We start from the raw sequence: 14609 nt of genomic DNA, 5'->3' as shown, positions 1-14609 counted from the left end.
TGCATAGAGAGTAGAGACCATACCTCTAAAGAGTCAAAGCAAACACAGACCTCTCTCTGTGTGGTCTTTATCATCTCATCTCATCTCAGTTTCCCTCTCTCACTATCAGAACCATGTGGACATCATCAGGGGCAAACAACCATAACAACAACAACAGAGTCACAAGCTCACCCTCCAAATCCTCCACATGCTCTTCTGCCTCACCTTTTTCACCTTCCTCACCCATCAATATCTCAACCCCACAACCCATAAAATGCATGGAAGAGGTTTGGAAAGACATAGGCCTATCCTCTCTTCATAACCATCCCAACAACAACAACAACAACAACGACAACAACAGAAGCCTCTCCTATTCTACCACCACCACCACCACTTCTTATCGTGGTATGATCCTCCAAGACTTCTTGGCTCAACCTTTGAACAAAGACCCACCAACAAGAGCTCCCTCATCATTACCCAATGATCCTTCATCAGCCCAAAAGACCATTTTTTTGGCTTCTCTAGCTCCACATCCGGCGACTATACTGAGCTTGAATTCAGGGTCTGATTTTTCATACCTTGAAACCTGTACTGTTCCTATCAGGCCAAACCCACAATTTGAAAGTCATGCCAGTACTACTGGCACTACTACACCTTCGTTTGTTTCTTCACTCATGAGCTCTCCCTTCGATGTTTTGGCTTCTTCTTCAGTATTCCCTTCTTATTGCAACAAAAGGGCTCAAGTGAATGGTGATAGTTCCAGCGATCGAAGACATAAGCGTATGATCAAAAACAGAGAATCAGCCGCTCGTTCTAGAGCAAGGAAACAGGAACCTTTCTCTCTTTTTACCTTTTTTCTATCTCTCACTGTGTTTGGTACAGTTAAAACAGTCATGTGTATATCATATATGGTTTATTTTCTGAATGAAGTGGTGTTGTTGACGTTTCTATTTTCGTTTTTGGTCAATATGTGAACTTTTTCTTTATTGACTGATGTGATCTTCATTCTCATCCTATTTTGAATCCTTTGCAGGCTTACACGAATGAGTTGGAACTTGAAGTTGCACGTTTACAGGAAGAGAACGCTAAGCTAAGAAGGCAGCAAGAGAAGGTAAAAATTAAAGTTATGTTTTTGTTCTGCTTATTTGGGTTTGCAGAACTGGTTTTTGTTGCATACCAAATCAAGGGGATTCAATAATGTATGTTTGGTGTATTTGTGATTGCAGCTGTGCTTGGCAGCCTCTGCTCAGCTCCCAAAAAAGCGTGGTATATATAGAACCTTAACTGCACCTTTTTGAGAATGATGATGTAAAAGCACTAAATATTCTAGTGTTATCTTTCATGCCTTCTTTTCTTCCATAACCAAAGCTTTACCACATTTCTGTTTGAAAATGGAGAGAGAGAGAGAGAGAGGTGTGAATTGGTTGAAGATAGGCGTCAAATGGGGTTTCATTGTTTTTTTTTGTTAAATTCATCTCCAAGACTCCATCAAGTGTAAAAAGAAGAGGGAAAAGAAAAGAAAAAAGAAAAGAAAGGTGTTTGGAACTTTGGATCCTCGGCTACAGGACCAATTGTAGATATTCTTTTACTTTTAATATCTCGTTCGTTCCATGAATGTATCTTTCTATTTTGTCCGTGTAACTTTTTCTTGCCCAATGACAATGAGGACAAAAAGTTGGGTGGGTATGAGATAACGCTGGAGGAAAAACCTAGTTAGCTATTTTATTTGCATGCCCATAAAAAGATCTGCAGAAGAACACGATGGGACATGTTTGGCCAACAAGATAACACATCCTACAGTCTAAAGGCCAAAACTTTCTTTCTCTTGTTATCTTTGGTCTATCCTCTGTTTTGATGTGTTCTGTGGGTCTTTTATGGACTTGATTTTGTTATGTAAATGTAGAATAGATTCCTCCAATAATCTTTAAAGGCTAATTCTACGACTGATTATTGAAAGCATAATGATTCTCTTACATCCGTGTTTTGACTATAGGTATTTTCTTTTCTGCCTTTTTTTTGTTTTCGTTTTTTGGGTAGATTCTTTTCTTTTTAAAATGTGAGTTTTAAGAAATCAAATCCATCAATTGTGGTTTGTGTACACCAATTGTGGGTATCCTGTAAAACGGAAGATGTAAAATAAGTGGACAATAAGATTCTAAATATTAATGGATCAAAATTTGTCACATCATCATAATATCTTTAGTGAGTACCAATAATAGTTTTAGTATTTGTTTAAAATTGATTTCCATTAGATGACACAATCACTCTCTCTTGGTGCGGCGGTCACTCTACAAGTATAAATATTTGTGGGTTGTGGGGGTAATGACCCGGATTCGAGTGTCTAGAAGAGAGTTTCACACACATGTATACTTAAATTAAATTAGAGAATAAATTTTATCTTTTATTTTTAAAAAAATCCATTAGATGACAAAACTTGAGGGAAACGAATAATTGTGAATAGTAAGGATTTTACAATTTAATAAATTGAGCCAATATTGGTAGGTTGATGATGCTAATCATATTTTAAATTTAATTATATATATACATATAACTAAATAAATAAAATAGACTTTTAATTTATGACATTTATTTTATAATGATTGTTTTTCTTATTTGGTCTAAGAAAAAGATTTTTGTGTAGATGAGATTCAAACTTGAAATTAGAACTTACCTTCAGTGTTTATAGTAAAATTTTATAATATTTTAAACATTTTTACGTGTTGGTAATATTAATGCTAGGCTGGTTACTTTGGTAGTAGGAGTGGGAAAATTGGACATGACTGTGACATGATACGAGATACAAAATTAACAGGTTATAAGTTAAGACTTAATATGTTCGTGTCATATTTGGATTAATATGGCTGATCTATTTAATAAATGAGTTGGGTTAGTATTCAACCTATAAAACCCTTTTGACTTGTTTAATTAAATGACATTTTACCGATATATCCTTCAAATCTTAAGTATTTAAACATATTAGTTGTTGTAGTTTATTTTCTTTGGCATATTGTGATTGATTATTTGTAATATTGAGATATGCTATAGTTTTGAATGATTATTTGTGTTGCAGTTACTAATTAGTTCTAAATTTTAAATTAAAAATATATATTTGTTTGTTTGTTTTTATTATTTTTTTCATTTTGATCAAATCTAATAAATAGGTTGACACGACTAATCTCTTTAATAAATAAATTGTGTTAAAATGAAAAATTTTGACCTATTTAATAAACATATATTTGTTTGTTAGATGAGTTGATACTGTATGAATCCAACACTAGTTTCAAAAAAAAAAAAAAAACCACATTCAAACACGAAATGCGGCCCTATTTGGTAGCGAAAGTCGCTAGTTGTCCAACTGTACAGGGAATAGGGGAATTGGGGATAACAATTAACACACTACCGAAAGTCTAACTTAATAGGACAGGGCGGCTAAGAATAATTGGTTGAGAGATATTACAGTCGGGGGGAAAGGCGCCAATAAGAATTAAAAGGCTATAGGTAGCTTCAGCTCCCCCCGCCCCCTCTTCACATTATAAGTCGACTTTTGTTTTCTTATTTTCTAGGGAATTTCTTTTAGGTATTATTCTTTGTTTAGGTTTATTTACTCCATCTCACATAGTCACATTGTTGATCTTTTTTTTTTTCTTATTTAAATCTAAGTTTTTAAGAAATATTATTTAATTCTTGGTCCTTTAGTTAATATTCTACAAATTTTCAAAACTATAATCGGGTTAATTTAAAGTCTAATGATTGGGTGTGCCAATGTAAGGATGAAACCGATGGGTTCTACTGCATTGAGAAGTAATAAAAGTAAATAAATAAGGGAAAATTTTAATTAATGTTTTAAGTGTATTAATTTATGATATATTTTTAGAAGCTTTTTATGAAAAAATTAAAAAAACTAATTATTTTTTTTACGGTTTTTTATATTTCTCATCAAATTTGTGACAAAATCTTCCTTAAATAGTTTATTAACAATTGCTTTAAAGCATCCGTGAAATAAAAAAGTTAATTTATTAATACTTCCAAAGAAAACTACATTTTAGGACATCTAAAAATGGAATAGAGAAAGAAGGCAAACAAATAGAGATAGAGTGAGTATCTTTTTATCATACTACACACTATTTTGAGTATTATCTCTTTTATGTGTTAAAATTTATTCAAAATATAAAAACGAAATATTTTCTATTTTAGCCACGTCTTTTTAACTTTTTAAGGTTAAAAACCTATAAAAAGAAAACTAATGAAATAAAAATAAAAATAAAATAATAAAGTTAGAGGTCTTCAAAATTTTTTTGTTATAAAGTGATATAAAAAATATGTTAATAAGATCTCATATATTTTATATAATAATTTATGAGTAATTCTACAGTCACAAATTATTTTACAATATTTTTACAAATTATTAATGTGACAAATTCTTACTGGTTCTAGCTAATATGAACTCTCACTAATATCACATTTTTATTTACCGATAATTATTAGAAAAATGTTATAGCCACTTCAACAGTTTGTAAAAATGTTGTAAAATAGTTTGTGTTTGTAGCATTACTCATAATTTATTCTCCTTTATAAAAATTTATATAATAAGTAAGATAATTTTGGGATAAATATGTAACAAAATATAAATTTACACAAGTTTGTACTTATTGTTTATCTAAATATAAAAAGAGTTCAAATTTGGTAAGTATGAGGTGTAAATCTATGTTTTATATTATTTAATAAAAATTGTCAAATAAGTTTTTATACTTAAAACTCAATACATATTATCACGCCTTATAACATTTTGATAAACTCCCAGTTGAATTGGATTTTAGATGGGTATTAGAATTGATTATGTATGGTTTGGTTGTGCCTGTTTTTTAATATGTGATATAACGATGTGGTATATTGAGATTAGTGAGTGTAAAACTTGAATTTTACACCGCATCCTTATAGAATTTAATCTTGTATAAAAAATCTTTTCACTAATAATTAAAATTTTGATTTAAAAAAATATAGAAAAAAACTAATTCATACAAAAATGTCTTAATAGAGAAACAAAATATAATTGATATACTATCATTTTGTAAAAAAATTATATTAAAATGTCTGTAAGTGCACAATTGCACCTGAACCTAAAGACAACTACGGGCTCAGGCCCAATGAGCCTTAAACAATGAAATTTGTAGAGTGTGGGTTTCGAACCTAGGTTAGAAGTACTGAGAATTTGATAACAGGCTATAAGTTACAAACACTTGTAAATAATAAACGATAATTGCAAATAGACCTCCTCGGACGTGAGCCGAGGACTACTTCTGTATTATTTCTCTTTCTTCTTTCAAGGTTACAGTTCTTAATTCTCTTTTTTAGTTACCGACCCCCCCTCTCTTTGGCCTTCACCCCCCTTAAATACTTCCTTCCCTGATACCTTTTGGACAGTGACTAGAAGTTTCAGCCCTACTGTTCAGGGGTCACTTCCCCATTAATGCGGTCAGGAAGGTAGATGCAGAGTCTTTAATGCGGAGGTGGCAGCCTTTGCTCTTGATATTTTCTTTAACACTGGTGCATCGAGAAGGTTCAAGGTTTCCCCCTTTAACCATTAGTCTTTCCAGAGTTGTGCTTTAACCTTCATAATGAAGTTTTGAGTTCTCTTGGGCCTATCCGAGGAGAAGCTCGCCCTCGGCTGTATTCTCGGATTCTTGGCGTATGGGCCAATTCGTAGAGTTTAATTCTGGAGCAGGTCGGCCCTCCATGCTATAGTCCAAAGGCCCATATGCCCACTTGTGTCCTTTTACTTCCCACAATGTCATAAATATATAGGTGAAAGGATTTTATACTTCATATTGGCCTCAAGTAATATGTGTTTGAGTGCACTTGTATGTATGTGAATATATATATGTGTGTGTGTGTGCGCGCACCCAAATATGGTTATTAGGCTTAAAATCTATTTGGGCTCACAATCTATTTGTATTGTGGGCTTTTGGATTTCCTACAATGGGTGGTTCTATGCCTGGCAACCTAGGTACCCTTGCTCCCTATGTTCTCAGGATCACTCTCCCTCTTTTTCCCAGAATGATCACCCTTTCTCCTTAGTATTTACTCTCTGAAATTGCCAACCCCTTCAACTGAATTTTCCTTACTTATTTATAGCTAAAGTAAGTGGGAAAGCTATGATTATTTTCTTGGTGGGTGGAAGGAAAGGACCAATACTGTTTCCTCTAAGTGGATGTCTAATCGTGAGTGGGAGAATGTGACAGTGGTATTGGAACTAGCTCTACCGTTAGAGGTACTACCCGGTAGCGGCATTCCCTAGATAATGAAAGGAAGGTCCAATGATATTACTCTTAAGTGGATGTTTAATCGTGAGTGGGAAAAGGTGACAGTGGCATTGGAATTTGCTCTACCGTTGGAGGGACTGCTCGGCAGCAACGCTCCCCAGGCTATGCAATTCACTCCGAGTTCCACCCACCCTAGGGACGTACCCATTGAAAATGAAGGGACCCCACATCTGCTATTCATGTCGGAAACGTTTTCATCCCTGGGCCTCGGGTTTTAGACGAGCATCAAAACTTGCCTAGAGTGAGCCCGTGGGTCTGATCAGTGTCAGGTTCTACACGTGGCATCATTGCAATGGGCTTTTACAAACAAATGGGCTTAAAGGAGGGTAACGCCCGTACAATATATATAAATATTGTTGGAGATCTTACCAATTTTATTACATATGACAAATTGATGTGTCAAGTTTAAACACAAATGAACAAATAAAAGTAACATAAAAAAGCTATTATTGAATTTTGATGTAGCACAAATCACATTTACCGTCGTGTAAATTTGTAAATATTTTATAGTAAAATTTGTAATATCATTTGTATTTTCCTTAATATATTTGGTACATAATATGCAAGTGTTTGCTTGCTCACTCCCAAGTGCAGGAGATCGTAGTAATATAATTCTCGGAATACCGAGGTTGAACCACAAGGAGCGGGATAAATTCAAAGACAATATAATTAAACAATAATTTTAGTGAAGAAGAAAAATACTTTTGCTTGGTGATTGTTAACAAGAATAATAATAAAAACTGATTTAAATCAATAATATAAATACTAGGGCATCGGGGTGTTTCCCTATATTGATATGAGATTCTTTGTGATCTAAGAAAATATCTATTTCATAATTGATTGTTCTTATACAATTAAAAACTTATGATTCGGTTGAATTGAGACAATTCAAGAACGCATGATAACCTCGATTAATAATACGGTTAGAAAAGTTTTTCAGAAAAACCCACTCACTTTAAAATCTGATTTCTATTTGAAACTATTAGAAATTCATCTAAACAATAAGAAAAACATGATTGAACTTATTGAAAGCACGGAAGAACTAATACATCAAAAGAAATCTAATTGAACAATCAAATATGTTGTTGATAAAATCTTAGAAAGAATCACATTAAATATTCATACCGTATAGAAGAAACATAACCCTTAGCCCTAGCAAGAGTTTAGGCTGCCATTAGAGAAAGGAAAATACAAGGTTTTCTCTCCTCAAAATTCGTTCTCACAGCCTGCCTTCCAAAACTCTAATGTCTAAGTGTCCAAAGAAAATAAAACTTTTACTATTTTAATTTCCATCCAGGATTTACAGCGGTAACTTGTGAGTTAATTTCGGCCTTCAAATATTGAGAATTTCGAAAAACTCAAAACTGGAAAGTTGTAGATAATTAAGTCACGGTTCCGACCCATCTAGCCTTGTGTCAATTGGATTTTTGAGGAGAGAGATACGCCCAAAATATTGATTGGTGCTCAAATCAGATTTTTCCTTTTTAGATTCTACCTCTTTGATTTCTTTCCTTATTTGAAATTTCCAATCATGGTAGACGATCCAAGCACTCCAACTGCACCTCCTTAGACATTTAAGCATGGTCCTTTAGCTCCACTTAATTTTAGTTTGGTCTCCATTCTCTCACAAATTCCTGTAAAATCATATTTCTCACATGATTTCCTGAAAGTAGAAAATTACACACAATGAATGACATCTTATTCAATAAATTATGTAAAGATAAATAATAGGGACTAATGCAAATCATGACTTAATTATACAAATTAAGCATAATAATAAGAAGATAACGCCAACATAAATATACAACAAGAATACATTTTAAGGCGTTATTAGTGTTCAATTAAAAAATTTGTTAAAAATATTTCGTTTCGATGACATTCTCCAATTCTAGTCATAGGAAGAACTTAGTCTTGAATCCCACTAACCCAATTATTGTAAGCAAGAGGGAAAAAAAGGATTTAAAAAAAATCCTAAATATCATCTAATAAGAATTATAAGTTCATCCAAACATATTTAATAATAATAATACTAGTTGATTTTTTCTCTTTTGGGAGAGTTTATTTCATTGCTATGGAGCTTAAAAAATAAGTTTGACAAAATATAATTGAACCTGGACAAAGTGAATTTAAAAAAAAAATATATATATATATATATGTATATATATTAGTTAAATAAATTAAATAAGCTTCAAATAAACTCGGTAAACAAGCCTAAATTTACTTATTGATTATTTTCGTGACTACGTATAAGTTAAGGAAATTTTTTAGATAAAGTGTTACCCATTTAAATAAATAAAGTTTGAATATTCTTCACATGTGCAAAAATAATTCTATAAAAATTATATGCAATAGTTTAAATAAAGCCATAATGAAATAAATATTTTTTATTTGAAGAATTTTTTATAGAGGTTATAATTGCTATTTATTATTAGACCAAGACACCAGTTGATTTTTAGTGAAGGCAAGAAAATTTTGAATCCTAGAGACTACAGGAGACTTTACTAGTTGAGTTAATTATAACCCACTTAGGGTACGTTTGATACACTGAATGGGGATTACGACAAGAATTGTAATCTTTATTGTGGGGAGTAAAAGGACCTAAGCGGGCATTTGGGCCTTTGGGCTCTAGCAAGGAGGGCCGATCTGTTCTTGAGTTAAGAATTTGTTAGTACTGCGAATCGGCCCATACGCCGAGGATCCGAGGACACATCTGAGGGTGAGTTTCTCCTCGGACAGACCCAAGAGAACTCGAAAATTCACTACGAAGGTCAAGGCAGAATTTCGGAAAGACTGTTGGTTAAGAGGGGGAAACCCTGAACCTTCTAGATACACCGGTGTTAGAAAAATATCATGAGCAAAGACTGCCACCTCCACATTAAAGACTTTGCACCTACCTCCCTGGCCACATTAATGGGGAAGTGACCCCTAAACAGTAGAACTGAAACTTCTGGTCACTATTCAAAGGCACTAAGAGAAGAAATATCTAGAGGGGAAGGGGTTTGAGCAACACGTAGATAAAGCATCAGGAAAAGAAATATTTAAGGGAGGTGAAGGCCAAAGAAAAAGAGGCCCGTTTGTAACCAAGAAAGAAATTAAGAATTGTAATCTTTAAGAAAGAAAGAGAAATAATACAGAAGTAGTCCTCGGCTCACGTCCGAGGAGGTCCATCTGTAATTATCATTCATTATTTACAAGCGTTTGCACACCATAGTCTGTTATTAAGTTCTCAGTACCTCTAATCTATATTTCAAGCCCACACTCTACAAATTTCATTGTTTAAGGCTCAATGGGCCTGAGCCCATAATTGTCTTTGGGTCCAGGTGCAATCGTGCACTTACATTTATTATTAGGAATAAAATGTGTTGTAGTGTAATAACTAAATCTATTTATTAGTTTGGTTGTGAGTTATAACATTAAAATGAAACTTAACATTTATTTTAGGAAATTTCTTACTCATGCAATTATATCTCTTTCAAAATTGTTATTTTTAAATTTAAGAGAGATATGAATTATTTTTTATGATTTTTTATTTTTATAATTGTTCGATATATATGAAATTTGTTTTTTATTTAATTAATTTTTTAAATTATTGAATTTACTAAGGAATAACTAATACAACCTTTTAAAGAGGAATACTTATTCCTCATTTTGAAGAATAACTATTTATAAGGAATGATTATTTCTTGTAATAAAAATATAACCAAATTAAAGAATAATTAAATTATAGGAATAATTATTACATTACAGCGTCTATTACAATTTACCAAATATGCCCTTAATCTTTTTAGAAAATGTTAATAGATGTCCAAGATTATTAGTTTAAGAAATGTTTATAAAAACTTTTTATATGAAAAGAAAAAAAAGTTAATTTTATTCTTTTACAATTTTTTATATTTCCTATAAAAGTGATATCAAGTTTTTTTTAAAATAGTTCATTAACAAATGCGTTAGGTGCAATCTTCTTTTGCAAAAAATAAAAATATAAATTAAGCACTCACAAATGTAATTTAAACCTAAATAAACTGAAGTCAAATTAAGTAAAAAGAATTTATCCGAAATTATTATTATTTTAATATTAGAAAAGAAAAAAGAAAAAGATTTTTTGTCGTATTCGAAGTTTCGAACAAATCTTTCAAACTTTTGGGTTCAGATGGTTTAATTCAACATAGGTGGGCCCAACGTGGGTGCCTGTGCGTGCTTGTTATCCGCGTGGGCCACTACTGATCTGTGGGCCCTCTAAGTCAAGAGGTACCTGTACGAGGATATGGATGGGGCCCACCCACGTGAAGTAGCAGCTCGCATATCTCTACAAATCTAATCAATGTCTAATCTGAAGCGATTTCCCCAGGCCCCAATTATCCTATGTCCCACGGTGACGTGTTAAATTTTTTTAATTTTATTTTCTTAAAAGGCTTTTTGTTAAAAAATGTCAAAGTTGAATTAATTATTATAAAGAAAAACAGAGGACATTTACTTTGTTTTTAGCTGAACCAGGCAAACATAACGATTTATACTTTTGTCTCAACTTAATTATGTCTTTATTACGGGGATTCTAGCTTTTTATTTTTATTTTTCAAAATATTTGGCAATATGTTTTTATTTTCAAACTATTTAGGTTTATATCTCTATTTTGAAACTTGATTTTTTCCAAATTGAGTTTCAATAAAAAACACGATTGGTTTAAAATTGAGTTATGCACGATCAAACTAAAAAAAAAAATTGCATGGAACTCGAGTTCATGGAGCTCGAGTTCCATATAAAATGCCGCTATAGGTCTTATAAAATGCAGTTATAGGTTTGGGGTGATCAAACTTTAAAAAAAATAAAAATTTGCATAGAACTCAAGTACATGGAGCTCGAGTTCCATAAAAAAACGCTGCTATAGGTCTTATAAAACGCAGCTATAGATTTGGGGTGATCAAACTTTAAAAAAAAAAAAAAATTTGCATGGAACTTGAGTTCATGGAGCTCGAGTTCCATAGAAAACGCCGCTATAAGTCTTATAAAACGCAGTTATAGGTTTGGGGTGATCAAACTTAAAATAAAATTTTTTGCATGGAACTCGAGTTCATGGAGCTCGAGTTTCATAGAAAACGCTGCTATAGGTCTTATAAAACGCAGCTATAGGTATAAAACTCGAGCTCCATGAACTTGAGTTCCATGCAATTTTTTTAAAGTTTGATCACCCCATACTCAAATTTCTACCAATCAAGTTTTTTGATTGAAACTCGATTTTAATAAAATCGAGTTTCGAAACAGGGGCACGAACCTAAATAGTTTTAAAACAGGGGCATATTGCCAAATATTTTGAAAAATAGGGGTGAAAGGCTAGAATCCCCTCTTTATTACAAATATTTAATGAGTCAATATGGAAAATACTTCTTTTTTCGGTGAAACGGAAAATACAACTTCAGTAGGAGGCAAAAAATTCTATAAATTCACAACGTTTTACATAATTATCTAAACTTCAGTAGTAGTAGGTCGACATAAAGCTTTTAGTAGGAAAATTCAGGTCCACAAAAAAATAAAAACCACAAAATTTGACATAACGGCTCACCGTGACAGATTGTAAGTAATGAAAAAAAATAATGAACATATGTGAAAATGACAATTAACTAGTTACAAATTGCCATGTAAGATAGTTTATAGTTGTAATAAAAGTTGTGATTTTTTATATAATATTAGAATTACTCTAGTAATACAGTTAATAAATGTGAAATGCCTTTAGAGAAATAGAAAATCGAGAACCACCTTTTTTTTTTTGCCACAATTTTGTTACGACTATAATATGAAAGATTGTGAGTAATAGAAAAAAAAATAGTAAGTAAAGTAATAGACAATCACTTATAACTTGCCACATTAGAGTTACTGCTAGAATAATTTCTGATTCTAGAACTTCTCCTAGAAAAATAAAGAAACTTATCTTATGGAAGTCAATTTAAAAAAAAAAAAATGGGGAAAAAATATCCTAATCTTCCTTTCTCTTGCACTATGGAATGGGAGAAAAATGAAGAGAATAGACTCGAAACAGAGAGGAGAAAAGAAGAGGAGATTTTTTTTTACTTTCATTCCAAATTCAAAAACTTATTGTTATACCACGGCAAAGTTTGACACTCTTTGTGGAATTACTCTATAATTTAAAGGGATAAAAGTGTAAAATACATTTCATTTCTCTCTTTCCTCTTTTCTACTCTTTTATATCCAAACACGTATTTTATTCATCCTTTCCATTCCCTTTTACGTGTCTCTTCTCTACTCTTTCCTTCGCTTCGTTTCCTATTCTTTCGTCAACCCAAACATGGTCTTAAGCTCAACCTAAAAATCAATTAATCCTCTGTCTAAACATCTCACAAAAGACAATAAAAATCATTGCATGCCACAATTAGCTCCAACAAGTCGATCTCGGTCAAAGCAAAACTCGACAATTCAAGACTTTCCTATCATACAAAAAGATTGATAGCATTGTTGAAAGGTGCAATTTTTTTTTTTTCCTCTTGCAAAAGAAACTGTAACATTATTGTTCGTAAAATTCCAGTAACCTATTATCACATTCTTATTTTGTCTCTAATTTTTTTTAAAAAATAAATAATATTTTCTTAATGAAACCAAATAGAAATTATAGAATGAGTCCTTTCGTTACTTCGTTAATGTAAATTCCAAGTCTTAACTTTGCTGATATCAAATTGTAAGCACTTACCACTCTATAGGTAAGAATTGAAGTCAAAAGACTGCACCCAAAAAAAAATAAAAAATCCACACCACAATGCCACCTACAAACAAATAGAGAAAATTTGTAGAAGTAAAAACTATGCTTTACTTGTGCAAGGGACTATTGAGAGTTGTAAGGAGAGAATATTTAGGTAATAAATTTAAAATTTGGATTTTGGATAGAGAGAGAATATTTAGATAATTAATTTAAATTTTGGATTTTTGGAGAAGAAAGAGAGTATGTTCTATTTTTATTTATTTTTAGCAGGTAGACCTAAAGATTAAGTTTTAAAATTCACTCACATACAAAAGAATTCGAATATTTCGAAGGAGATTCAGATGGCAACACAACTTAGTGAGATAGAGAATTTCATCGATTGGCTAAATTTTGAAATGTAGTTAATAATAATACTTCAACAAGATAATTAATGAGAAATGTTATGTTCACAATATTTTCACTACATTTTCATAATAAATTCTAGGTAACAGATTATTATTATTAGTGGGTAAGAAAGTAATTTTAGCATTGGATTCAGATTAAATACCCATAATAACTTGTCACCTAAAAGTTGTTGTGAAAATGTTATAGATTTAACACTTCTGATTATTAATCGCCCAAATTAATCTTCTATTGCATTTTTTTAAAGATTTTCTTAGCTAATATTTGAACTATGAAGTTTTTAAAAAAGATTTTATTAACTAATTTTTGGGGGCTACTTCCCCTTGAGGACCTGAGGTTATGACCTAAGTTGCCTAGTGAAAGGCCAACCCTACCCATGACTAAGTCTAAAACCATAAGTAGGGTAGTGGTAAATTTATTTATAATAAAAAAAAACCTAGTTTATATGTGAATGTATACCTTATTGCTTATTGGTGTGGCAGCGACCTAAGTAAGTTTTTTTTTTTGTTTTGAAATTGACTTAAGTAAAGTTGCCAAAAGCCTTGTAGCTAAATTGACACCTATGGCACCTCTCCATGTACAAAGTGTTTGGGGGTTTAGGAGGGAAATGATTCGAGCTGCTGGATTAGCAGCATGTTGTAATTATCTCTAAAAAAAAAGAGACTTAAGTAAAGTTAAATTAGACCGATATATTACCGTACATCTTTGGTGTGGTAGTCACTTTAAAAATATAGGTGTTTGTGGGGTGTAGAGAGTAAAGACTGAGATTCAAGTTTTCAGGAGAAAGTTTCGCACACATATACATTTAAATTCGACTGGAGTAAAATTTCTATCTTGTATTAAAAAAAAATACAACAATTCAATTCTCAAAATATAATCACTTTTGATGATGTGGAAATCGCCAGTCGTCTAGATGAGTTAGCAACCTCGTCCTTGATGCCTGCAATTGTCTTGAAGAGTCCTCCTTAAACTGATGATGTGGAAATCGTCAATTGTCTAGATGAGTTAGCAACTGTTAGGACATATGTGTTTCACTTATTTAGAACATATGTCATTCATTATTTATGTAATTGGCTAATCCTTTGTCAAAACGCACTTTACTTGTAATTGCGTAGAATTAGGATGAGGTTAATGCTTCAAGAAACAAGGTTTCAAGATTAAGTGTTAAAGCCATGAAGTCTGTCTAAGAAACAAGTTGAGAA

At 32.0% G+C, this 14609-nt stretch overlaps 1 protein-coding gene across 1 annotated transcript; it reads left to right on the top strand.

The window, feature by feature from the left end:
- On the top strand, positions 1-1952 carry LOC142609002 (bZIP transcription factor 27-like). Its single transcript, XM_075780652.1, has 3 exons — positions 1-810; positions 1014-1090; positions 1206-1952. Exons 1-3 carry the CDS (start codon positions 114-116, stop codon positions 1275-1277), a joined length of 846 nt encoding a protein of 281 aa, XP_075636767.1. The 5' UTR covers positions 1-113; the 3' UTR covers positions 1278-1952.
- Positions 1953-14609: the final 12657 nt, after the last annotated feature.

Source organism: Castanea sativa, chromosome 1 (genome assembly GCF_040712315.1).
Source record: "Castanea sativa cultivar Marrone di Chiusa Pesio chromosome 1, ASM4071231v1".
NCBI lineage: Eukaryota > Viridiplantae > Streptophyta > Magnoliopsida > Fagales > Fagaceae > Castanea > Castanea sativa.
This window is presented reverse-complemented; position numbering and strand designations above follow the sequence as displayed.

Bases quoted from the DNA above. Each gene is read 5' to 3' on its own strand.
- LOC142609002 (XM_075780652.1), top strand. From the start codon at position 114: ATGTGGACATCATCAGGGGCAAACAACCATAACAACAACAACAGAGTC. The intron at 811-1,013 runs AACCTTTCTCTC...ATCCTTTGCAGG, and splicing joins TTCTAGAGCAAGGAAACAGG to CTTACACGAATGAGTTGGAA. The intron at 1,091-1,205 runs GTAAAAATTAAA...TTGTGATTGCAG, and splicing joins TAAGAAGGCAGCAAGAGAAG to CTGTGCTTGGCAGCCTCTGC.